This window comes from Pipistrellus kuhlii, unplaced genomic scaffold (genome assembly GCF_014108245.1).
Source record: "Pipistrellus kuhlii isolate mPipKuh1 unplaced genomic scaffold, mPipKuh1.p scaffold_m20_p_43, whole genome shotgun sequence".
Classification (NCBI taxonomy): domain Eukaryota; kingdom Metazoa; phylum Chordata; class Mammalia; order Chiroptera; family Vespertilionidae; genus Pipistrellus; species Pipistrellus kuhlii.
The window spans coordinates 815,294-842,726 of NW_023425544.1; the positions used below are offsets into that span (position 1 = coordinate 815,294).

The following is a 27,433-nucleotide window of genomic DNA, read 5'->3' on the forward strand; positions in this document are numbered from 1 at the left end:
TAGACTGGCCAGTGATTCCTCCACCACAGTAGACAAGTGAGTCTTTCCATTGAGCACAGATCTGCAGTGACCCCCCACACGCTAGCTCTCACTAAGTGTGTGTTTTGTGTTTCCGGTCTACCCCCCAGAGCTAGGATAGGCCTCTCCCAAAGCCTGGGTGCACCCCAACCCTGTCAGCACTAAGGAACCAGCGCAGCTCCCCCCGGAGCAGGCCACACACCTGCTTCTCAGCTACCTGCCAGCACAGCCTCGCCTCCCTCACATACTCTGTCACCTCAGCCAACCATGAGAAGGACAGTTCACAGTTCCTGAGTACTAACTATGTGCCAGGTACTACTCAAAGCACTTCAGTGTATTAACTAATTCCCAAGCCCCATAACAATTTGCTGGAGGGAGAGAAATTCTTTGGTCCAGATTCCCACAAGGTTTCTATTCCCTATTTCTAGCTGTGCTGTAAAGCTTACATAACCTAATTTGCATTATGATGCTATTTTAAAAATCCCCAAAGATGACTGCTTCAAGCATCAATGGAAGCTGTTAGCTCCTACCTAAAATGATAATGTGAGAAAGGATATCTATTCTTAAAACTAACTCAACTCAAATTCTTGACTTAAAACTGCCTTTCTGGAAGATGCTATTGGAAAGGAAGGGACTCATTCTTATATAAGAAGTACTAGTTCTGCCGAAACCAGTTTGGCTCAGTGGATAGAGCGACAGCCTGCAGACTGAAAGGTCCCAGGTTCAATTCTGGTCAAGGGCATGTACCCTGATTGCAGGCACATCCCCAGTATGGGGTGTGCAGGAGGCAGCTGATTGATGTTTCTCTCTCCACGATGTTTCTATCTCTCTGTCTGTAAAAAAAAAAAAAAATCAATAAAATATATTTTTAAAAAGTAGTAGTACTAGTTCTATGCTCTGTACATAAGCACTAGAGAGACACATCAACACAGAAACTCACCTCCACGGGAGATACTTTCTTGGCTCCGGGTTCTTATTCATTTACCACCCATTTCCCTTCCAGGCCTCCTGGTAACACTGAGAAATGCATGGTCACCGGGTGGCATGGCCTCAGTACCGGTCTGAATAAAACAGAACCCCTCTTGTTCTGGTGACCATAGAGAGCCACCCTCCCACCACAGCAAGGAGGTACAGGGTTGAGCTCAATGGCAGTTATAGGAGGACCATTCAGAGAGCAGGCTGTTTTTAGCTATAACTATTCTTAATAGCCCTGGTTTTTAGAGCTCTAGATTGCTAGAATTCTAACTGCTAGAAATGGGGTACGGGGAATCTCCCTAGTTCATTCCCTTAACTCACCACTGAAAATTTAGATCCACTGCAGTTATTAATAAGATCCAAGAAACAGGGGAGTAATCATGAATAGTTAGAAGGGTAAAATTCCCCTCGTTTATCATAAGGAGAATATGTGGTACTTGAATTAGCCAGTTTGTTATTTGCTATTATAAAAATTGCTTTAAAAGGACTGGGGTATTCATCATTCATTTCATTCAGTTCCCTTACTTGGAAATATTTAAAATGAGTGAATTTCCATTGGATGCTCATTTTTGTGATGTCAGAGGCCCCATATAATTAATCCTATATAATAAAAGCCTAATATGCTAAGTGTCCAGTCATCCATTCAACCAAAGCACAATATGCTAATGAATGCTAAGGCAATTCAACTGCTTGCTATGATGTGCACTGGCCACCAGGGGGCAGACAGTTGACCGGTAGTTTAGCTTGCTGCTGGGGTCCAGCTGATCAGGACTAAGCGAGACAGGCTGGACATGCCTACGGTTCCTCCCTGGCTGGCCAACCTCCCGTGTCCCTCCCTGGCCCCAATCTTCCACCAGTGGGTTTCCTCCACCTGGCCTGTACCCTGTCACAATCTGGGACCCCTTGGAGGATGTCAGAGAGCCAGTTTTGGCCTGATCCTGCAGGCCAGGCTGAGAGACCCCACTGATGCATGAATTAGTGTACTGGCCCTCTAGTTCATAAATGAACTATTAAATAAGTTAATAATCTTTTGAGATTCCTAGCGTATGATTTGCCTCCCATGCTAGGGTATCTTATAATAGGCCCAATCCATCAATGAGGAGACTTAAAGCACTTCCACTGGGTAGGGCTGTTTGCTGATATCCAGAGAAGGACCTGCCATGTGATGGGCACCCGGCTGCTTAAGCAGAGTCAGCTAGACCTGTATTCAGACAACCTTTTATATATGCAAAAGCCACATTCAACATGCATGCAGGTTCTGTATGGAAAAGAAAGTTGTTCTAGCAACCTTCACGTTAGTAATAAAAAGAAAACTGCTACTTAGAGACAAATATGAAACATAAAATTCATTTTAATCTATATATAAAAACATACCCTTAGCACAGAACATCTGACACATGTGAAATGCATATATGGGACAGACTAAATGAAGCAAACCCTTATTAAAATATTTGGCCTAACCCTCAGATATTTTAAATGAACTCCATGATGGTTGGTTGAATGAGTGGGAAATAAATCATCTAGCTACTTAACCTAGAAAGACAGGTGAGTTGCCTTACATCTATTTGGACAATAGGTATTAACATTTTGAGTCTTACCAAACTTGGGTCTGCAGATAGTTAGCTTAACTCAGTCAATTACATATTTTCCCATAATTACCTTAATATTTTGGTTTTTTTTCATTTTCTATTGCTTTTTTTTTTATGGCTTCTTGCTGCTGTTGTATTACTAATACAGTGTTTCCCAAAGTGTGGTACGCGTACCCCCAGGGGTACGGGAAGAGTTTGGTGGGGATACGCGTTGCACCGGAGTTTGGTGGGGATATTCACTGCACCGGGCCTAGCTGCACCTAATTCTATGTTCTCATGAGTACGAGGGGTACTCAGCGTTATGAAAATTATAGAAGGGGGACACATATGTCAAAAGTTTGGGAAACAATGTATTAGGGCATTCAACATAGATCAGAGATTTTCATTTCTCAGAGAAGTTTTTCTCCTTGAGAAATTGGCACTTCAATCCTCAGCTCGTGAACAGCTACCTATAAATGCATCCTGCCGGCACTGTTGCCAACCTTGCTGCTTATGAAATTCCAGCACTCTGGCCAAAAGTGCCCTGATGTTAAAATCTTCTTAGGTAAACTCTACCACCAAATTCTTTTCTTTAAACAGGTATGTGTGTATAATTCACATATGCTATATTTTAAGTTTCTACACTCATACACTTAACTTAGCAAAAGTGAAATGTCTCTTGAATAGAAAGTAAAACAAGGGTATTAAAACAAACGCTGAAAATAATTATTTTACATTTAGATCATACAATTTTTTAAAGGAAATGTGATGTTATAAGACCTAAGAGATCATATACATCATATATGATTGTAATATATGCATGCATATTGGGTTCGTCCATTTTTAATTACTTTTCTCTTTAATCAGAAAATAAAAGAGCTTACCTTTGTATACTGAGAGCACAGCTTACAGTCACTATATCTCAGCCTATTTTATATAAGTGATATGGCTACGAAGGTCCGAGGAGAACGAGAATAAAGTGAGATAAACGTGCTGAAAACTGCTTAAAAGTATTAACCTGAAATACACAGAGGGTCCAACACCAGTTTTAAAAATACATTAACGAGGTATTCCCAGCTCTTCAATTAATAATGGTGACTGACTGATTTATGATTTTCAAACGTCCACCCAAATTTAAAAAAGAAGAAAAGGTTAATACCAGGACAATCTGTCAGGTTGTGTCCCCTGGGCTAACAGATGGAGAGGACCACAGATGACCTCAGGACTCAGCACTGCACTGCACCAGGCACGGCAGCAAGTCTGCGTGAGGTATGTGGGAAACCACTGGACCATTTCCTTGCACAGGAGATGGGGTGCTCCTGAGCCTGAAGGACCACAGGCTACAGGCCACATCCAGGGCTGGGCACCAGCCTCCATGCAAAGAATATGGCTTCAAGAACCCCTATCTCTGAGAAATTATGATAGCACTAACTGACACAGTCAGGAATGCAACTACCCAATTTATATGCTAAAAAAGTTTAAAAACGGTCAGAAGATATAGCACAGCTCACACACTAATTCTAAATTCTACATTGGTTTGTAAACTCCCTGACAAGAGACTACACTAGGAGGAGTCAAGTACAGATATTGCTAGGTTTCCAAAGAAAGTTTTAGGACAGACACCGTGGCTTTGAGTAAAGTATTGCTCTTCTTTAAAATGTTCAGTCATTGCTTTCCAAAAGAAGGTACCAGAGTGGTGTGTCTGAGAGCTGGAAAGCCTCATGGGTCACATTGCTCTTAAGACCAAGACATAGAAATTGCCATTTCAAGCCAGACAACCTGATGGTTCTAGAAGTCAGAGAAGAAATCTTGAGGGCCCAAGTGAATAATAAATGGTGCGACGCTCAGAGGCTGGCAATAGGGGCTTTCAATGAAAAAACCACCTACAGTGGAGAAAAGAGCAGAGAAGCAAAACTCTATGTTAATTTCACAGAATTTGGTGAAGCCAAGAGCTTCATTTATATTTCTCTGCTCTTTCAGCTGTAAGTGGAATTTTCATTACAAAATGGAAGGGTGGGAAGGGCAAAAGAAGGGGGGACACTTAATTCATTACAAAATTTAAACAGTTGAACTTGCAATGGTTACCACTTCTAACAAAGGACTGACAGCTCTGTTATTTTAAGTAAAGCAGAGAAATGTAAAAGTTCGCAGCAACGGGGCAGGTTTACAACATGGTTAGTAACTTCCAACAAACAAACAAAAAAAAAAGGACTTGGTAGAAACCATTTGAAATGACTGCCATCATGTTGGAAAACAGCACAGCTCCCTTTTCACCATCATACAGGGATCGAGCTATGAAGCTGAGTTAGCTACTTCTAAAGAATTTTCTAAAGAGAAATCTCCAGAGAGATTCCAACTTGGAATGCAAATTTGATGATCAATTTCAAATGACAATACAGCTGCAGCTGCCAATTAATAGTATTCCAAAAACAAAGAGGACTGTTGTAAATATTTAATAAAAATTGGACACTATCAGCCATGCTTTTCCTTTCAGTGATGGCTCTGTTTCATCCATAGGTCAGCAAAACGAATCAATGAAAAATGAAATCTCCCAGCCGAAATGGGCCTCCTGTTTATGTCTAGCCACTAATGCGTAGGATGAGAATGATAAGTTCACAGCTATTTCTAGCAAGTGATGAGGTTTTATTAAAGAATCACCCACCACTAATAAGACAAAAGGTCAAGGAGCAGAAGTAACAAACAAACCACTGTAATAAACAGGTGTCTGAGAAGTGACACGAACATTTGTCTTAAATCGCCGTTTCACTCTCATTTAGTGGTCCCAAAGAATCTGGCACATCAATTTGCCATATTTTGTGAAGCCCATTCTCATTGATGGGCAGTGTTCCACTCTGAAAAACAGAATTTATGAGGGAAGAAGAAAGCTATTTCATACTAAAAACAGACATTGTTAAGACACAGGAACTTGTAAGTAGCAACATGGGACCACACTCTTGCCTCCATGGGGGTGAGTACCTTAATGAAACCATTACCTTACAGTAACATCATAGGCTTTCCAAACAAGGTGAGAATGCAAGTGGAAGACTTAAGTCTGCACCTTTTACAGAACAGCACAATGATACCATCATCATTTGTCACCAGCTTAACCAGGTGTCTTAAAAATAAATGCTGACCCATGGCTGAAACCTGTCACTTTTCACAGCAGCACTCAACAAGAACTGGGACAATCGAAGAGCAAGTTTTTATGGGGACCCTGTTGCTGCTTTAGATTCTGATGTAATTGAAGAGGAAAAGAAGACCCTTCAATGAATCCCAGAAAAATTGCTGATCTTCTATCTGCATGAAAAGTCAGGGAGTGAACACAGTATCTTACAGAGTGAAGAAGGCCACAAGAACAAGAGAGGGTGACTGATCAATTAATTTATTATTTTTTTAAACTTGGGAATTCTGAAACTAAAATGATCCTATTCCTCCTGGCCCATCTCTGGGTGCCATCATTTTGATAAGCAATGCTCAGGGAACAGCACCCGGATCATGGGGAAGCCCCTGTACACAGGCACAAAGGGCTCACAAAGTAAGGAGACTGGCTCGGACTCACAACCACCTTGGTTTTAGTTTAGCAGTTTGCTTACAAATGGATGGGTTTCTAGGGCTAAGTTATTATTAGTTTTCAATTCCTTATAATTTTATACCAAAACATATAAAAAATAATAAGCTAAAACAATATTCAAACCCATATTTTATTGGCTTTAATTACACACTTCAATATTTACAAGGTAAAATGAAAAGTCTATTGTATTAAAAAAATTACTACAGCCCAACTTAAAGTGCCCGGGGGCAGATACATGTCAATCAGCTAGAATCAGTGGCTATGTCAGGAACCAGGCAGTACTCTGGGGTACAACAAAGCAGTTTATTTGTGATCAGTGTTTGAGACTATACATCCTTCACAAATTTAATTTTACATAATCTGATACTCTTCTTAAACTTTGAACTGCTAGACTTATTTCCCTACAACAGAAGGGCTGGTATAAGTTATTTTCCAGAAATGAGGTACCGTTTCACAGAACTAGTTTCTTTTTTTGTTTGTTTTCAAGTTTTAGAGAACTAAATTTGCATTTGTTAAAATCAAAAAGTAGGAAAGATGTTCTTTACAAATAATTTTGATCAAGTATGTGTTCGAAGAAAGCAGGATAAAAAGGCTTTGTTTCTAACATTCTGTATCGTACTGTATTGTTGTTCAATAGGAATTAGCTTCTGTCATTTGCTAAAAGAATGAGTAGTGGGGAACAGGATATGTTGGGAATTTCATAACGGGTAACAGAACCATTCTCTTGGGTAAACCTACAGAGAAAAGAAACGGAAAGGACTCCAAATAAGTTTGATAATCCAATAAAAGTTCCAGGTTAAAAAAATCTTACAATTATCATCATTAACCTTTTCCAGATTAGTCAGTCAACATGCACCATTTTGGAAGAGGCCCACAAATTAAATTGCTTTAATATTTTGATAATATTTTCCACTCCAAATTAAGATGGCTAAGTCACAGGAAGAATGATATTCAGAAGGCGATTTCATGAATGAACTGCCATGAATGCTAAAGATCAAAGGCAATGCCACTGGTTAATATTCTAAAGTGATTCTAAAAATCCATATTGGTTCTCCATTTGGCAAATCACATTTTATAGGAGAAACATGGATTGTCAACATTCAAAGCACATTATTCTCTGCAGGCCTGAGGTCCCAGAAAGACAGCTCCAAGTGGAGTTGGAACAAGGGGCTTTAGCTTGTTCATGGCTATTGCCAATATTGGCATGGCAAATCTGGAAAGATTAATAATTGCTTTCTTAATTTTATAATTAATGAGTTCTTGTGGCCTCACAAACTTCTGCATACTCAAGCATGATTTGAAATCTGCTCCTATTTCTATGCTAATCTTTAAACGATGAAGAAATCACAAAGCAGCAACAGCAGGTATTCAAGAGCACCAGATGATCAGAGGGAAATTACCCCACATGCAACAGCTTTACAAAGGCCAAAAGACATTTTTACCTTACAGCCAAAATAAAGCATCATTTTTAGTAGGTTGGCATAACAGTAACATTTAAAAACAAATCTTTTATGTGAAAAATGGGGGCATCAAATTTCACCAGCTTTGGAAGTCAGTTATATGGCACATGGAGGAGAAGAGACTTCTGCAGTGGGGCTCAGATGCCACAGGGTAAAAGTATAATGTTAGAGAAAGGGGAGGAACGAGAAAGAAAAATTAAAAATACTGAGGAAAACGTGAATGCAGCTTAGAGCCTAGATATAAAAGAGTTTTAAAGGGAAAAACAGATCTATAGCAAACCTTACAAAGAATGTGAGACTGGGACTAAAAGAAAGACACAGAAGAAGACCTGCCCTAGGAGGCAGCTGCTCTGTGGCTCAGACACGTTACAGTGAGGCTTGTGTCAGACGTGTCCGATACACTGGGCAGACCCAACTCACAGGAAGAGGGCAGTGGTCAGGATATCCAGAATCAAAAGGAGCTGGACAGTTTGACTTCAGAAGCAATTCTGGGTGAAAGCACTCTCTTAAATGAATCTCCACTTCCTTCTCACCCGATCTGAGGACAAGGGAATCTGGGTGAGCCTTGACCCAACCAGAGTGTGCCAGAGGGGACACTCAGGTAAAGGGAGTAACTCCAGACTCTGCACTTGGCCTTGGAGAAACTCACCCCACACATTTGACCCTTGTAGCTTCTGCACATCTTTCCAGGATATAATTGTCTACCTTAATGGGGAAAGAGGTCAAATTGTTCACTTTCTACTTATTTCCAGTTATGAAACAGATGAAGCTTCAATTTAGCAGTCTAAAGGACCCATAATTTTCCTCCAAACAAAAATGGAAAAGCTGATGCATGAAGAGAGAAAGTATAATGAAAGGCCTTGAGGCTCATGGAGAGGACAAAAGGCCAAGCAGCCGTACACTCGGGTCTTCCCCATTCGTGAACGTGCGTGCCCTGCAGGGGCTGCACAGAGACACACACTCACACGCTCTCTCACAAGCATACACACTTGCTCCTTTCTTCTCTCAATGACAAACATCCTGCAGATGGCTGATTCTAGAACATGTAGCACCTGAGTTAGGAAAAATGTCTAAGAGCATATCACTGACTCCAAACCTATTGCCTCCATTGCCACATAAACCTCATTCAAAAGTTATCCAAAGGGCCACTGAGGTTCACTTCTGCATTTGCTTTTACTTTTTATTTTTGGAGGGAGAGGGGACACTCTGGGATTTTCTGACTTGTACTACAGACATTCTGCAGCAAACACATAAGTAACACTGCTGGTGACGCCCATCACCTCTCTAGGACCTGTTGACTCCACCTCTAAAGCAGGTTTGGAAAGAGGTGATGGCTACAAATTTGAAGTGAGCAGTTCTTATCCCTAACTTCAATCACCCACAGTTCAGTTTCCAACCAGAAACTTAAGTATAGCTACATAACTGGCAGGCAGCCAAGCTAGAAACTGCATATGGCCCTTCAGTAGCCTTTGAATGGAGTATAAGTTGGCTGTAAGAACTACTTAAAATACTTAATTTCAGTATGGTCAGAAACAGGCAATTAGAAACAAGCAGTCCTTCAATCAGGCAAAGCGAGAGAAGAGCAACTCCAACCAAACCCAGAACCACAAGGTTGTGGCATTTTCAAAGGGAATTTAAGTTGGGTCACTAGAATGAATAGGTCTGAGATCCTCCAATTCATTGAAAGAAACCCTAGATACAAACTGTGCTTGGGATTGCTGTGACAGAGTCGCTAATAGGAGAAACCAGTAAGATGGTGTACATACCATAGGCAGGGGCAGCTGTGCTGTAGCCATATGGTGTTCCATAGCCTGGTGCAAAGAAGAGAGAGCAGATCAGTCCAGGACAAAGGGCAGCTGGTACCGGTCCAATTCACAAGTACCACTGGGTCCAGCTTTGTGGGCTCTGAGGACTTCATCCAGATGCTGGGTGGATGAGGACCATTCTCAGACAGGCTCTAGTCTACCGATCCCTTCAGGCCTGCTGAGAGTGGAAACTTTCTATGTGGTCCACAGGCTCCCCTGACCCTCCAGAACAGCTGGTCTCCACCTCGCTATGCTTACCATGCTACTACAATTGTCAACTCGTTGTCTGTGTTTCCCAAGGGAGAGACAGACACTGCATCGCCTGAATCTAGCAGAATGTAGTAACCACTGGCTAAATATAGTATGTTGAACAAAGGAATACTCAGAACTACTCAAGTGACCAATTTCTCAGAGCTGGAAAACAGACCTCTTCAAGTCTCTTTCCAGAAAGCAAGTGACAGAGCAGGCTGGAGCCTCAACTGCCATTAAGGAGGGCACACAGGTCAGGCTGTGTGGGCTTGATGGCAAAGTCCGTATCTTGCTGCTCTCTGAATTCCTGGCCCCAGTATAGGGTCTCTCAGTAAATAGTGGTGCAACTGACATTAACATCTGGTGCCTATGAGAAAAGGCTCATATTGTCAATAAAAACAAATACAAAGAATACAGAAGATTTTGAACCAGTTAGTTCTGGCACAAGTTTCTTATATGTTCTTAGACATATAATTCTTAGTTGCCGTTTTCTCATCTTTAAAATGGAAAACATTCCAAGCTACTTTTTAGTGTTGTAGGGATTAGAAACAGAAGCTACAATCTAATTTTTCAGTAAAACAACTTTAAAAAATATAAATACTAAATCACTTGGGAAAGTTTCTAGGAAAAAATTGTTTCTAAAATAGGACAAGGGCATGGAATGTACATGCCCTTCACAATTTACTCACAACAAAGCAAGCACTTTTACATTACAACCCCTCTCTCTGCTCCGCTAATGACCAGCTGCAACTCGTCATTTAGATGAGGACCAAACATCACCTCCTCTGTGAAGTCTCCCACTCCTTTCCCACTCAGGTTACAGCTTGCACCGCACTGCATGGTGTTTACTCAATGTCTGTTCCTCCTCCCACCAGACCCCAAGCATTCACTAGGGCAGACATGAAGTCTTGGTCTTCTTTGAATAACCAGTGCCAAATCTTCTGTTTGAGACAAAACACTCAAATGTGCACTGAACAAGTACTAAACTGCTTTTAGGGACTAATTGAAACATTTCCTGATAGATACATTTTTTTTCACTTTTTAGTCTATACTTCAGTCATATAAAACTAGGGATAGTACAACACAGTCTCAATCTTAATCTCTGATGCTCAATCGTTATTTTAAGTGGACATAATAATAAGCAGTAGGAACAATATCAGAGGTCAAAAGAGAAATTAATGCTTTAAAAAGTGCGTTGTGCATGAAATCCAGGAAAAGGCAGCTGTTTGGCTAAGACTATAGTTTCAAGGATTTTACCAAGACCTCCTTAGAGAGAAATGAGGATATATTGCTAAGCTGGCCACTGAGCAAACCATTGGGGCTCTAATCCTGATTTCAACTCTCACTAGCAAGGTGACTTTGAATTGTACCTGTTATTTAACCTCTCTGAACATCATAGTCTACTTCAGTAATTGAGTTGGCAGTGAAATGTAATTAAATAATATACGTAAAAATACTAACTACAGTCCCTGCTGCGCAGCATGTACTCCACAAATGGCATATCACCCATTCATACTTAAACCAGCCTCATTTGAGTTTTCTCTAGGCTAAGAGAACTTCATTTTTAAAAACTTCAGGAGACTGGCCTTTCACAGAGGTCAATGTGATGACAAGCTGCTACAGAGCAGACACACCTGGCAACAGCAGATTATTGCCACTAGACAGACGATGGCTGCTTACTGCTCAAACAGGAGGCAAATGTTCAAGACTAAGCAACCATAGACACAAATGGATCGAGTCCCAATGGAACATGTAACCAAAGGCAAGAAAGCTAATCTCAATAACTTGCCTATTGTTGTGAAGTGAAAGTTGCTTCCTTTCAACAATGCAATAAGGCAAAAATTTCAGTTGAAATAGCGAGATGCACAGAAGAATGTCTTAATTTGTACAGATTGTACCAAACTATGACTATCCTTTCTCCCATGTCCCTAACATGCATTTTTCAGTGTTCTCCGTCTCCTTGAATGGCACAATTATCCAGTCTAATTCCTTCAGCTTAAAATCCTAGGAGATATCCTGGAAATTCATTCTTTTTCATTCTTCATTTTAAATCCATGAATCCATCAACCTATTCACTTCCTGCCACCCATTTACTTCCTTATACACACTAGAGACATTCCCATTGTTTCTTGCCTGGGCTACTAGTTTATAAAAACCTTAACTTGTCTTGTCATGCCCACTTCTGTTCCTACAATATTCTTCACACAATAGAATGACCTGGAAAAAGAAAATCTGATCTTGTCATTTCACTTCTTAGAATCCTTCACGACACACCACTGCACTTAGGATTCTAAGAACAGATTCCAAACCACGGTGTCCAGGGCTGGGCCTGAGCATCCAGCCTTAGCTCAACTCACTCCCCACCCCAAGAATCTCCACATTATATCCTGACCTTCCAAACCTTCAACTGAGCCAAGTTCCCTACCACCAGGACCACAAGGTCTCTGCACATGCTTTCTTCTGTGTGAAACTTCCACCTCACACTCCTCCCCAAGTTAACTCCTCCTCATTCTTCAAAGCTCAGTTCAAGTGTTACTTCTTCCAGGAAGCCTTCAGGGACCCAATAGACTAGAGCAGTTTTCTATTACATCCTCTTATAGCATCATGCCTTTCTCTGTCATCGAATCATCTGTCTATAACAGTGACTATTTGATTAGTTATGCCTCACTTTTAGAGTAACTGAACTATTGTGTATATGACAAATATCTGAGCTATGCCCCTACTGGGATCAACTTCTAGAAGGTAGAATTGCCAAATTCAATTATCCATACATCTTCCCAAATAATCTATTCCAATTCTTTCTTCAGAAAAAACCACCATCTATGCAAACTTAAAAAATGACTGCATAAAAAAACCCTATATTTATGACAATTTCATCTTGAGCAACAACTACAAGCAGTTTACGTGTCAAGTTAAAAGTTCCATACTTTCAATATTGCAGAGAACTTGATTTTAAAGGAACATGTGTATCTACCATTAAAATGACATATGGTTTAGAACAGGCAAGGAGATGGCACTTTTATCCTCTCTCTCAAGCCATGTGGTAAAATGGGAAAGAGAAACCTTGGAATTACAAACATCTATATTCAACTCTTTGCTTCACCTTATCTCCCTGAATCTACTTTCCTCATCTGGAAAATGGAAATAATTTCCATGTGAGGAAACATGCGAAGATTAGAAACAACTAGGTGAAACCCCTTATATGAAAGTATCTGGAGCCCTGGTTGGGTAGCTTAGTTGATTAGAGCGTAAACCACGGTTGCGAGTTCGATCCCCATTCAGGGCACACACAAGAATCAACCAATGAATGCATAAATAAGTGGAACAACAAATTAATGTTTTTCTCCATCCCCCTTCCTTTCTGTCTCTAAAATCAATCAATAAAAAAATTTTTTTTTAAAGTATCTGATATATAGTAAGCTCTGGGTAAGTTCCCCTTTTTCTCTTTTTGTGTTTCTTTAGTCTGTGATGGTTCCCAAACATTGAGTTAAGGAAATGCTAATAGTGCCCAGGCTTCACTTCAATTAATCTCTTAGCAGCTATTTTTCTGTCTTCTGTATCCCATTGAATGCACTCTGCTCCTCAGTCTGTGCTACATCTTTTAGCTTCCTCACTGTCAACAAAACATCCCTTCAACTATGTGCAACACTGCTCATCTGCCACTTCCCTCCAGGAAGCCTCTAGTCCACATGTGTCAAACACAAGGCCCGCGGGACAAATCCGTCCCACCAGGCCTTGCAATGTGGCCCGCACCGCGCTGTCATTACTGCACTCCGCTGCGTTTCCATCACAATGACAGTTTATGACTGTTCAGTAAACCATTCGGCCCACGATTTAGGCTGGATTTTAGATTTTGGCCCCTTCTCTGATTGAGTTCGACACCCCTACTCTAGTCACTCGGCAGATTCCGTGAGAAAACCTGTGACATTCTGTAGATTCTCCTTCCAATTTCTGTACACATCCATCCTGCACCCATATTGTATTTCCAGAGACCATGTATAATCCTAGAAAATTAAGAGATGCCATTCCTCTTTGGCCCGAAAAAGGAGGCAGATCTACGGATGGTACTGTACCTGGAGCTATGTAGCCAGGAGCAGCTGCAGCCCCAACGAAAGCTCCTCTTGTTAGAGTCCCTCTTCCTCTGCCCCGAACAGCCTGGACTGCTGCAGACACTGCTGTATTCACAATGCCCTTTGCCTGTTAAAAATAACGCATTGTTATTACTGAGATAAAAACTATTATCCTACTATCTCTTAATAATGTATACCCTCTGAGAAACTTGAGCCTATATATGACAGTCAGTGTATCGCCTATGACCTTAAGCCTTCACTTTATCATCTGTAGAATGAAAATGACACCTACCTTACAGACTTATTCTAGGTAATATGCTAAGTACATAAGAATATGCAAATAACTTCTTTTTACTTGAGGGCTACCCAAAAAGAGTTCATTTTCTACATACAAATTTCAGTATCAAATTACATCCAAATTCAGCTGAGGCCAGACTAGAGTAATTATAGACACTTGATCGAAATTCACTGACTTCTCCGGATAGACATAAAAAACACAACAACAAATCACCTAGAACAAGCTGCAAACCGGAATGGAGGTTTTGTAAAAAAGGACTATGACAGGAAGACAAAAGATGTGGATGCCAGTTTCTGCTCTAAGTTACTAATACCTCAGGAAGGTCATATGATTTCCTTGAGCCTGTCTCTTCTGTTGTGGGTGTATGCATGTACGCACCAATCATTAAATAAATAATGCATGCATATATGCATACATACATACATACCAACTCTAAAATCCTTCCTTGCTCTAAAATGTCTTAGAATCTGCCAAAACCGATTTGGCTCAGTGGATAGAGCATTGGCCTGTGGACTGAAGGGTCCCGGGTTCGATTCCGGTCAAGGGCATGTACCTTGGTTGCGGGCATATCCCCAGTGGGGGGTGTGCAAGAGGCAGCTGATGGATGACTCTCTCTCATCGATGTTTCTAGCTCTTTATCTCTCTCCCTTCCTCTCTGTACAAAATCAATAAAATATATTTAAAAAAATAAATAAATAAAATGTCTTAGAATCTGGTAAAGTTCCATAATCTCTCTCTAGGGGAGTTGCCACAGTAATTGTAAAATAATACCCATTTTGCTCTCCTTACTTCAGAGTACAAACAACAGTTTCGAATTAAGATATAAAACCCTGAAAAGTTGACTAAATCAAGCAGTCACAGCACACAGGGCTGCTAAAACATCCCATTCCAAGACTAAATTTTTTTTAAAAAATCAAGGATATCTAGATTTAAGTTAAATACTATACTTATTTTGTAGTGAAATAATGCAACAAAAACTCAAGCTAGAAACTACTAATATACCCTACTACAAACAAGGAAGGGGGGAGAGGGCAGAGCCTCAAAGCTCACTGTATGATAAAGCCAACAGTATCTCAGAGCACACAACATTTATCTCACATGGAAATACCATCATCCTCTGCTCCTCTTAGGTCAGCCTCTACTGCTAATATAACTGGGCAGAGGCAGTTTCAAGGTTTAATATATCATGCACAGAGAACTTTTTCTTTTTGGCTGAAAAAAAAAACACATCACCCCACACATCCAAAACAGACTGCTTCTTGGCTGTCAAACACATTGAACACAGGAGGTTTATAGCTTCTAGGATGGAAAACCTCTAAAAATGAGTGAACTTCAAGCAAACTTTTTTTTTTTTTTTTTTTTAACACAGCTTATTCAAAAGTAGTCAGGAAGCAACAATCTGGCAATAGCAGAGTGACCTCACACAAATTAAGCTCATTTCTACTAGAACTAAAGTTACCTTAAAAGTCTCTACAAGTAGGCTTTTAAACACAAAAATGAACTGGGCAATTACAAGATGTAAGTCATAGGAAAATGACACCAAAATAGACAAGGTAACAATTATCTTTCTCCAAATTTAAAACATATTCTAGAAGATTTAGGAAAAGAAAATTCATATTCTCTCTACATGTCTTCCTCTGCAATTTAAACTTTATTTTTATTTAATCTCAGTATAAGTTAGTTTTACTTGTTTATATTTTGAATCCTAAGATTTAAGCAATTTATTATAGTAAATAAAAGAAGTTGTACACAAAACAAGTTTTTAAGATATGTTGCTACACACAGTATCTTAATTTCTTGGTATCCTGTTTACTCATCAATAAAATGAGATCAATTCTACCCTCCTATAATAGACCTAGCATATGTAAAAGAAACTGTTTAACACACAATCTTAAATAACCCAAGTTTCCTTCTATTAATATAAGTGTTTTAATTGCTTTTTTCCTATCACATAATATATTCAGATATTATTGCACAGTACCCTCCATGAAGGAGAGACTATGCCATATTTATTTCTGTATCTTTTCCCCTCACAACCATCTACATGTTATGTCTAGAAAATATTTCTTAATGCATTAAAAAAATGATCAGAAGAAACTGTTATCCAAAAGCATGGAATTAGGAGGCCATCTTTTCCAAATACCTTGGTTAAATCCAGGCCTTTGCAGCACTGACATTCCCAATCAACAGAAGAAGCAACACAGGGTCAAGTTCTACTACGCCATCTCCAACAGAAAGCCCAAAATAAATGCTGCAAAAATTCAAAACTGGAGGAAATGGAAGAGCATCTGCAGACCGGTGAAAGTAAGCCCAAGTTATCTTGGCAGCTTCCCTACACCAGACAAATGCTAACATCTCATGGAAGTCCAAATCCCTCAACACTGCACCTCATCAAGAGAGCCCTGAAGCCCCTAAATAATGCTAACATTCTCTTTTCAATATATAATTTGCCTAGGGCAACCACAGAACAGGGACCCACTGACACATTTATATTATTAACGACCTAACCCAGTGGTCGGTCAACAGAGCCAAATATCAACAGTACAACAATTGAAATTTCTTTTGAGAGCCAAATTTTTTAAACTTAAACTTCTTCTAACGCCACTTCTTCAAAATAGACTTGCCCAGGCCATGGTATTTTGTGGAAGAGCCACACTCAAGCGGCCAAAGAGCTGCATGTGGCTTGCGAGCCACAGTTGCCCACCATGGACCTAACCCAAAGAAAAGATTACTAAATCCAAGAAACACAAATAGTTTTTAAAAAGCTAATGTGGCACAAAAACAGAAAAGGAAACTTAATTCTGGTAATATTTTTCAAAGTTATTAATGCTCAACTCATACCTGAGGGATAATCTTCTTTTTCTTATTATTTGCTGCATTGGGTCCAGAAAACAGCTTCTCCAGGGCAGCTAATGCTGCACTCGCCTTTGCCACTTTCTTATTTGGACCTGCACCTCTGAATTTCTGTCCGTCTACTTCTACCTAAAATCAAGAACGACACTTCGCAGTTAGCCCATGCAATTCCTCTATGTAGTTCAATTTAAATAGATCATAACACAGAAAACACCAAAAGTCAAATAGTGCCGCAAGAATAGACTCAGACTACAATTTATTGATATCTGAGGGCAAAACAGGTTGGCTTGCATCTAGGTACACACCTCCATCACAAAGCGCTTGTCATGGCTTCCACCAGTCTCTGAGATGAGTTCATACTTCAGGCCTCTTCTTTTTTCATTGAGCTCCATTACAGGATTTTTGCCACTTGCTGTGAGGATAGGGCCCTGAGTTCTTACCTAAAAGGAAGTACAAGCAAGCAAGATTTCAAAGTATGAAATTTCTTATTATACAACTATACTTTGTCTCTGTTGAAAAAGAGGCTCAAAATTGTATTTTAAAGCATTCAGGAGCTAGTGCATGAGCACCTCCATAGACAAATGACAAAGTATCTATAAAGGTACGAAAAGGAATAAATGTCCCAGGCAGCCAGCCAGTCATCTGAGCACCCTGCCTTTGAAGCAGGGCTGTCCCAATAGATTAGTATTCAAGAGGAATGTAGTCCTGCCATTACATGGTGCTCTCGGGTCTGATTTGTGGTTGTGGTGTTCGTGGTCTAAGAATAATAATCTAAAGGACTAACAAAATAGATACAACTGTTGAGATTCAAATGAGTGTTCACTGTATTTTTTTCATTAGGATTAGGAAAAAATAACTCAATTTAGGAGGTTGGAAAAAAATGCCCATTCAACCTTGCAGTATCTCTAAAGAGATTTAAGGGCACCTAAGGTAAAACAAAACAAACAAAACAGTGGGCTATAAACGATGGATTCTGAAATTTTAAAATAACAATAAAAGTTGTCATTCCCCTGTCCCCAAGGAGCTATAGTGCAGTGGGAGGGACAGATATAATCGCTGTAAAACAATGTATATTACAGAACAGATGTAAGTTCAGGAAACACAATAGAAGGACTCACTTTCTAGGGCCATCAGGATAATTTCCCTGGAAGTGACAATGTGAACCCACCCATAAAAGGGAGCTAAGTGCCAGACCATCCTAAGGAGGAATCAGAGAAGGGCATTCTGGACAGAAGAAACGGCAGGAGGTTCAGTTGAGCTGAATGAAGGGGTGAGAAGAATAATGCAGAACCTCACACTGAAAACACCTCTTCTGGAGCCAGATCATAATCACTGTGTATCAGGCCGCGGGCTTTGCCTGTATCATGGATAATGGAAAGACTGAAAGACTTTCATCGGGAAAGTTCATAATTAGATGTAGGCTGTAAAAATTTACTCTAGGAGTGATAGAAAAAACTGACTTTAAAAAAAGGTAAGAGTCATGGGAAGAAAAGTAATTCTCATAAGAGTGTGAAGGCTCAAATGGAGAAGTTAGCACCAAAAGTAAAACAAACCGCAAAATACAGTTATGATTTTGAGGAAGACCCAAAGATTGAGGACTTTTTAAGGTTAGAGATCATGTCTATAATTCCACCACAGTAACTGCTCAAGAAATGCTGGAAAAGAAATGAATGCCCAAAAGAATTATTATGTATATAAACCTAATGGTCAGCAAGATTCTCGCTGATTTGGTAAGTGGTTGATGCTGTAGAAGTGAAACATTGAACTCTTTTTAAAGACAAGCTCAATAAACATTTCTGGCCTTTTGAAATAAATATGACTTTTTGAAGAGCTTTTATAATCCACATTTCCAGTCTTCAGCTTTAAAAGGTAATCCTTTTTTAAAACTAGTCTATGGTAATCTCTCTCTGCTTCCCAAATCTGAAATCACTTTTATAAAAACAAGTCAAGATATAAAAATATTTGCATTCTAATCAGTTACTCCTACTTCAACGAAGAATAGGGCTTTGTGTCGCCCCCCATTATTACATCATCCAGAAACAAAGCAGTGATGTATTCACTACCAAAAGCTCCATACACTCGTGACTGCCATTAGTGCAGCCACACTGCCCTCTTCCTTCCCAATTCCCTCCAAACTTAAAGGTCTGAGCCTCATAATTAATGACCTCTTTCTCTCCTTACAATTTCTAAGACTGCCAGCAAAACATCTTGCTCTGGCCCTAACAGGTTTGGCCAGTGGAGAGAGTATCAGCCTGAAGACTGAAGGGTCCTAGTTCAATTCCAGTCAAGGGCATGTACCTTGGTTGTGGGCACATCCCCAGTAGGCAGTGTGCAGGAGGCAGCAACTTGATGTTTCTCTCTCATCGATGTTTCTAACATTCTATTCCTCTCCCTTACTCTCCATAAAAAATCAATGAAATATATTAAAAAACAAAAAACAAAAAACCCATCTTGCTCTGCCTATGACTACCACTTGTGAATGACTGACTGGTCCTCTCAGAAGCCAGGTCCCATGTTTACTGTCCTCCACAACACACAGAAAGTCAGGCATGGTTTTTTACAGGCTTTAGTCCCCATCAGGCCCCTCCTCACTGGCCCACCTGGTAATTCTAAACATTTCCTTTCACAACTCCTTTATACCTACTAGTAGTCCTCTGACCTAGAATGCCTTCTATCTCTTCCCTAAAAAGCCCTACACATTATCTAAAACCTAGCTCACATTTTACTCCCTTTATTTCACATGTGTAAGTTTTAATCATTTCCTATTTGGAGATTTTATATTATATTCATTTTGCAATCACAGAGCTTTATCATAGTACAGTGTAATTAGTTATAAACATGTCTTTTGATCTTCTAACCCGAGGGCATCTTGAGGCTCTGGACACATTTCTTCAGCAACTGTAGTAAGTAGGTACTCCTTAATAAATACGCAGTCATAGAAATGACCAATTTTAAATGATAATGTAAGCTATTGCTGTTATTTGAAAGCCAATTTTCCTTATGAATTCCCAAATATGCTGTGAATATATTGCTTGGATTCTGTCCCATTCTGGTGTCTGTGGTCATAAGCTCATAGGCCAGGACTTTCCCAGAGTCTGAGGAACATAGTAGGTCAAGCTATATGTCTTTCTCAGAGTGAATCCAACTCAATGATGACCCACTGCTCTCAGCTTAGCACAACTTCAAATAATCCTAAATTTCTTCCACTAGATCTTCTGTTTCTTTGCTCTACAGTTATTGTTAATATACTTGTAAAATGCAGCAAAAGGGAAATACTAGTTAAACATGTTGTACAGTACACAATACATGTACAGATTTTTTTTTTTAAATCCTCACCTGAGGATATGTTTTTACTGATTTTTTTTTTTTTTTTTTTTTTTTTTTCCCCCAGAGAGAGAGAGGAAAGGAGAGAGAGAAAGAAACATGATTGTATGAGAGAAACATCTAATGGCTGTTTCCTGTATGTGCCCCCATGGGGGATGGAACCTGCAACTCAGACTCTGCCTGACCAGGATCCAACCAGTAAGCTTTGATGCACGGGACAATGCTACCACCATCTGAGCAAAACCAGCCAGGGCCTTTTACAAATACTTTAAGAATTAAGAGGGAAAAACAAGATGTAAAACTGTATAAAAATACCCTCACAAAAATACTTACAGAGCCATGGCCAGTGTTACTCAATGATTAGTGCCAGCCTGTGCAGCAAAGGGTTGAGGGTTCAATTCCTGGGCAAGGGCATCTACCTGGGTTGCAGGTTAAATGCCCTGCCCAGCTGGGATGCGTGTGATAGGCAACCAATTCATTTGTCTGTCTCATATCAATATTTCTCTCTCACATTGATGTTTCTCTTTCTGTCTCTCCCTCCTCCCTCCACACTTAAAAAGAAAAGAAAAAATACCAAGTGAGAATTAAAATGAAAATAAAAATTATTAAAAAAAAAAGGCTGGATGAAAATAAACCAAAATATTAATAATACTTGCCTTTGGAATATATCCATTTATATATACTTTTGATTTTTATTTATATTTTTCCATAGCTCTCAAGTTTTCTAAAATGAATTTTTTTTTTCTAAGGAAAATAATGTATAAATATACCTCTAAGGTACTGGAGGTTTCAGTTGTAGAATTTCCAGTATTATTGCTTGAATTTGAAGACACTGTTTCATTTTTGCTTTCATTATCTGATTTTTCATCGGAACTCATACATTCAATATCTGCATCAAACCCTGTTGGGTATCCCATTGCCTGCAATACCTGTACAAATTACATTAAGATTCAGTGTTATTCAAACAACAGGAACCACAAATAATAGATGAAATATTAAAGACAACAGTTTCAAATCCACAACATTTGAATCTATTATCTACCTTGTAGGAAGAGCAAGATAGTACTATATGTGTATACAAATCCTTGGTTTCACCCACCAGGATATCACCATAAAAATGAAAAAAGCCTCCATAGAGTAATTAGATTTAAATAAAGGATGATGGAAATGAAAACCTGAGGTTGCTCATTTAATTTAGAGGTAAGAGATAAGAGAAAATAGCCAAGTTCAACCAATGAGGTGAGGAGAGAAGTAAAACTGTACATTGGACTAGAAAGGAAAAGACAGGAGGGTCTAATCCTGTATTTCCCCTCTGGTCCTCAATTTTCCAATACAAGCCTGGAAGACTCTAAATTCTATGATTCGACCCAGTAGGAGAAATTAGCACAAAAAGGCCATCAAGAAGCTTTGTTTACCTTGAAATCAATTTTCCAGGCAATTACAAAATAACATCTGAAGCTTTCTCCTATTGGCCTCTTTGCTTTTAACTAAAACCATAAGTCAGACCTGAGACCTCAGTCTATAGGTTTAGTCTCTGTAAGAAGTGAACCAGGAAAATTTCAGGTTTCCCTTCCTCACAAGAACTGGTTATGGCTTGGCTTCCTTCAATGTTCATTCTTCTATAGTTCCAGTCAAGCTTGGAATTTCTTATCTTTCATAAAATAAGGTTTTCAGAGCCCTATGTGTTTGCGTACACACACACACACACACACACACACACACACACACACGCCTTTTAAAACCTCCTTCCAGATGACACTGCTTTTCAGTTTACAAGAGAAATACGTTCACCAGGACTTGTATAAGCCTCTTTTAAACAGGTTTATATTGGACTGTCTGTTACTAATTTATAGGTTTATATCAGAAAATAGAGAGGTTCCTAAAGATCCCGCTGTATTTATTTTAGTTTTTGACTAATGTTTTAAGTTGCTGTACTGTAAAAGCACATTATATTTCTTTACAATCCCAGCTATACATAGCAGGTGTCTCTCTCAAAAAAAAAAAAAAAAAAAAAACTATTCTGAAAACTGATTAGAGGATGCCAGGGAGTAGAGACGTGGCAAAGGAGATCCATTACTATGGGACATCAGAGGACTTTTGGGCGAGAGAAAATATTTTATATCTTGACAGAGGTGGTGGTTACATGATTATAAACCATAATATCAATAAATGATTAACTTTCCTGCATATAAATAACTCAATTAAGTTGGCTTTAAAAAGATCATAAATAAAAAATAAACGATTCTGATAATCACACAAATGATCAGCCAGGCAGCCCAGCCTTTATAAGCAATGCCAACTTATATGACGGATTACCCATATAAATAAGGTAGTATCACTCTAAACAAAAAAACAAAACAAAAAAAAGAGCATAAGAACTCTTTATAAGAGAACTTGAAATTAATTTACCCAATTCACATGGAAATTCTGGCATTCTGTTGAACATTTGAAATCACATATAAATTGCTTGTATTAATTGGGAATAAAGCCATAATCTCCCAACCTTTTTTTTTTTTTTAACATCTTGAGTTCTATAAGTAGTCAGGTAGCCCTTGACTCTGAGCACACACTCAAATCATATGGTTACAACCTCATCAATCCACTGAGTCCTGCAAATGAATATATTCTTCCTGAGAAATCACATCCCTGAGAGAACAGTTACTAGCCTGGAATTAACACTAGCTAACAAGCTGCAAGTCAAAAGCCAGAGTCAGTCACAAGTAAATTTGACCTGTTCATTCCAATAAAAACTAGATAAGACATGCAGTTTCGCCCCATTTAAAACAGGTAGTTAAAATAGCCTCATGTAAATTACTTAGCACGTCTCTGCCCTTTCTCACATATCAAATTCATTTACTTTACCTCTTATTATAGCAAATTATTTCAATACATTCATAAATTGTTTATATAACTAATAGATAATACCAAGGGATACAGAATACTTGCAATGCAGCTCAACTGACAAAATTTTCAAGTTAAGTAATTTTCTATGAATACAAAATTCAAAGATGATTAACTGGTATATGCTATAAAAGTAAACAAAAAAGTGAAGTCTTCAGACTTCTGGAATGACAGTTTGTTTGAAATGAAAATTAAGACTAAAAATTTGCCTTAATTACATGAGGCTAAAAATTTGCTATACCAAAGAAAGGTGGGTTTCAATTGTCTAACTAACAAATCCAACCTAATAAACACATCAAATGAGCTGAAATTCACAAGATGAGTCCTGGAAATAAGGTGACTGGGAAGTCTAGTGTAACCATGCCTTTTTTTTCTCATGATAGGGGGTTAAAACTGAGAAAGATGACACCTTAAAAGACTAGAGACCAAGAGTGAAAACACATAAAAACACATTCTACCCCATGGCTCTCCAGTCAAAACAAAGTCACATTCATGGCTTCTATCTGATAGAGATCTGATAGCTCCAAGAACCTCTCCAAAGAGTCTTCACTTTGTGTCCCCTTCTAACTGATCTTTTTTCCAATGAATAAGATTCTTTCCATGAAATATGGCTGCTTTTGTCCCTACAGGTGTTATCTGTGAGGGATTCTAAGAAGAAATAACTGGAAGAGGAAAGGGAAGATTGACCACTGTAGGCTGCCTGTTGTTGAGCAGCCAGGCTCTTGAGGCAGAAACTGATTTCTTCTTTTTTGATTCTATGGTGTGATTTGTCTTAACAGGTACAGAACCATACTAAGCTTATTAAGAAATGCAAGGATTTTCATCAAGTGGAACCTACTTTCACAAATATATACCCAACATTAATAGAAATCTCAATACATATTTAATTAGTAGATCATTCAAATGGGTTTCTTCTTGACCGGGTAATTCTACATGTAGGATACATCTTAAAGGATAATAATACTAGTTCAAAAAGATGTAAAGTAATCAAAAGAAAGCATATGTACACTAATAAAAGAGAAATATGTAAATTGACCATCACTTTGCAATGCCCACCAGCCAATTAGGAATGAGTATGCAAATTAGTGGGACAAAGATGGCGGCGGCCATGGAGCCAGCCAGAGCAGGCTTGGGTCACTTCTGGCAACAAAAGAAGCCAAGCTTCCAGCCCACCTGGGCCGGCCACCAAAGGAGGGGCCTGTCGGCGGCGGCCATGGAGCAGGCCTGAGTGCAGGAGGCTTGGGTAGCCCTGGCCAGCCACTGAGGGAGGGGTCTGCAAACAACCCTCAGTCCCTCACCCAGGCTGGCCATGCTCCCATGGGGTGAGGGTCCCCACTGAGGAGCGTGGCCAGCCTGCAAATAGCTAGCAGACCCTCACCCAGGCTGGGCAGGCATCCCAACGGCGACTCCCATCCCATGGGGGCACGGCTGGCCTGCAAACTGCCCCAGCCCCTCTCCCAGGCCAGCACACGTCCTCAGTGGGCACCCACACCCCAATGGGGGCATGGCCAGCCTGCAAACGACAGGCTCCTTGCCAAGCTGCCCCACTCTCCAAGGGAACACCCACCCTGATCCGGGTGTCCCACGTGGACCCAACCTGTGCACCAGGCCTCTATCTATACTAATAAAAGTGTAATATGCTAATTAGACTAGGAGACCTTCAAGGACACCTTCTGGGTGTTCTTCTGGACAAAGCCATGGTGGCGGGGCTGAGGTAGAGGCGGTTAGGAGCCAAGAGTGGACAGCAGTTGTGGGTGATCAGGCTGGTGGAGGGGGTAGGGGGAAGGGAAGATCAGGCTGGTGTAGGGGAGGCAGTTGGGGGTGATCAGGCTGGCAGGCAGAGTGGTTAGGAGCTATCAGGCAGGCAGTCAGGTGAGCTGTTAGGAGCCAGCAGTCCCAGATTGCCAGAGGGCCTAAACTGGCAGTCGGACATCCTTCGAAGGGTCCTAGATTAGAGAGGGTGCAGGCTGGGCTGAAAGACACTCATCCCCCTGTGTATGAATTTTGTGCACCAGGCCACTAGTATATTTAAAAAAGGATTAGTGACATTGCTGTAAAATAGTGGTAATGAAATATTAGGCCATCAGTAAAAATGAGAACAATCTTTATGATAACTATAAAAAAAACTCAATATATTGTTAGATGAACAAAGAAAATATGATCCTATTTTAAGTAGACATTTTGTAGTTCCCATCATTCTTTACCTAAAACACTTGGGGCCAGATTATTTTGAGAATTTATAATTTTTCAGAGTTTAGAAAGCTACTCCAATATATTTACACCGTATATTTTCTAAATCTCCAGTGGTATTTCAGGTGCTAAACCATGTTTGGGCAAAGAAATAGATAAAATATTCACATTAAGTGGAATAATAAAGACTAAAAATAGCCACATATCAATTCTGGTCAGGTTTTTCCATCAAGTGAATTTGCATCAAACTTAGGAAAGTATTTTTCATTTTTAGTGCTTTTTAGATTTTGAAATTGTAGGGGGAGAGGGAAGGGAGGATTTGGAAAAATACATACCAAAATGTTAATGGTTATTATGAGAACAAATATCATCTAAATCTTGTCATATTGCAAAATGTATCACTCTATTAACTTTATTGAATTGCAATTTGCTATGAAACCTCTAGTTTATACAGTATTAAAGGTTGTTACAAAACAACCACAAACTGTATCTCTACATTATAGGTACCTTTTAAAAGATATCATTGATATTCCTTTTACAAAGACTTACCCAAGGAGAATGCCCACTTGATTTTTATACCAGAACAACTGTGACTCTCAATCAACTGTCAGTTATTATGTCATAGACAGTGGATCGAGATTTCACCTGCTTTTGTGTCAGATGCCAGAGAACCTAGGTCTATAATTATGACTCATTCTCAGCATATATAAATTATAGCTAAATTATCAAACTGCATTTTTAGCCGTATTCCTGGCTTCACCTTGTTCCTCATTCTTGGCCTTCTTCTTCTGTTTCATAAACTCATACTATTTCATCATATGAAGTACCCTTTCTATAAAGAAGACAGAACATAAATATTGTTTTATATTATTAAGCTTATTTCTTACTTTTCTGCATTATTCTTATTATTACCTGACATGTAACTTATTCACTTATATATCTGTGATCTGTCTCCCCAACATATCACACCGGAATACAAGCTCCAGGAGGATAAAGACTTTGCTGCCTGCTGTATCCTTAGTTCTAGGATAATGTCTACATTTACATTAATAATACATATTGCGAAATGGAATGATCATGAAAACAGACCAATTATATCTTATGCCAGATGGCTGCATAACAGAACTTCTAAGTGAAAAACTTATCTTCAGTCTACATGACCTTTGAAATTTTCATATATGTTTGCAAGAAGTCAAATGTGCTCTTAGAGGGATTCCAAAATGTAAGAATTTTCTACAAACCTACATGAATGACTAATTGGCTCAATTGTGTATCATATTACCTATGGAAATCCTCTGAAATACAGAAGGGGCACCAGGCACAAAGATAATGATCAAATTTATGACACAAAAAGTCTGCAAATAGCAAAATATCCAATGATAAAGAAATTTTTAAACAAATATTATATCAATATCATGTTACTCATACAAGCATTAAGTATTATTTATGAAGCTTTTAACACAGGGGAAAACATTCAGGACATGTTAAATAAAGAAAATCAGAGGGTAAAATTGGATAAATAAAAAATGTATGTGTATGTGTGTGTGTGTGTGTATATATATATATATATCATCTGTCTCAGAAATATGTAACTAATATTTTTCTTTTTCTTTGTTTTTTTTTCAAGTTTTGTATAATCAACGCATATTTTACAACCAAAAAAAGAATTTTGTGACCAGAGATCACAAAACTCTTTATATTATTAAAATCTAAAAAAAAGTTCTGATAATTTATTATAGGAAAATAACCACCATATTTACAAATAGCAAAGCACTAGTAAGTTAAGACATACAGTACCTTCACTGCTACATGAAGCTTTGCTGTTTTCTTGGATGGTCCCGAGGCTTCGTATGTTGTACCATCCACATCTACAGACATTGTGAAGACTGGGGCATGGACAGGGCCAGACTGAGATAAGAGCTTATACTGAAGCCCAGGCCTGATCTGATTTAGCCTCATTAGCGCATTCATAAGATCTATTGCTTTACTATCCAGAACTGTTAAAGAAAAAGGAGATCAGATATTAAGCCATTTTGTCTTAATCTATGCATTTGTAGGTTCCTAGTGATCACTATAAATTTATCAAAATTTTTAAAACAAAAATTTTAAAACACATACAAATAATCTCATCCTATATAATACTATAGAATA

At 39.1% G+C, this 27,433-nt stretch overlaps 1 protein-coding gene across 10 annotated transcripts in view; it reads right to left on the reverse strand.

Moving 5' to 3' along the window:
• LOC118704350 (spermatid perinuclear RNA binding protein) overlaps positions 1 to 27,433 on the reverse strand; it is a 144,148-nt gene that overhangs the window by 8,619 nt on the left and 108,096 nt on the right. For 3 of the 10 annotated variants that reach the window (XM_036411887.2, XM_036411877.2, XM_036411876.2), the window contains 6 exons: positions 27,080 to 27,279; positions 20,962 to 21,120; positions 17,173 to 17,307; positions 16,856 to 16,996; positions 13,720 to 13,843; positions 9,359 to 9,403 (listed from right to left, as the gene is read on the reverse strand). In XM_036411887.2, coding sequence (XP_036267780.1) covers positions 9,359 to 9,403; positions 13,720 to 13,843; positions 16,856 to 16,996; positions 17,173 to 17,307; positions 20,962 to 21,120; positions 27,080 to 27,279 — 804 coding nt within the window. The other 7 variants (XM_036411882.2, XM_036411886.2, XM_045572054.1 and 4 more) reach the window with 7 other exon arrangements.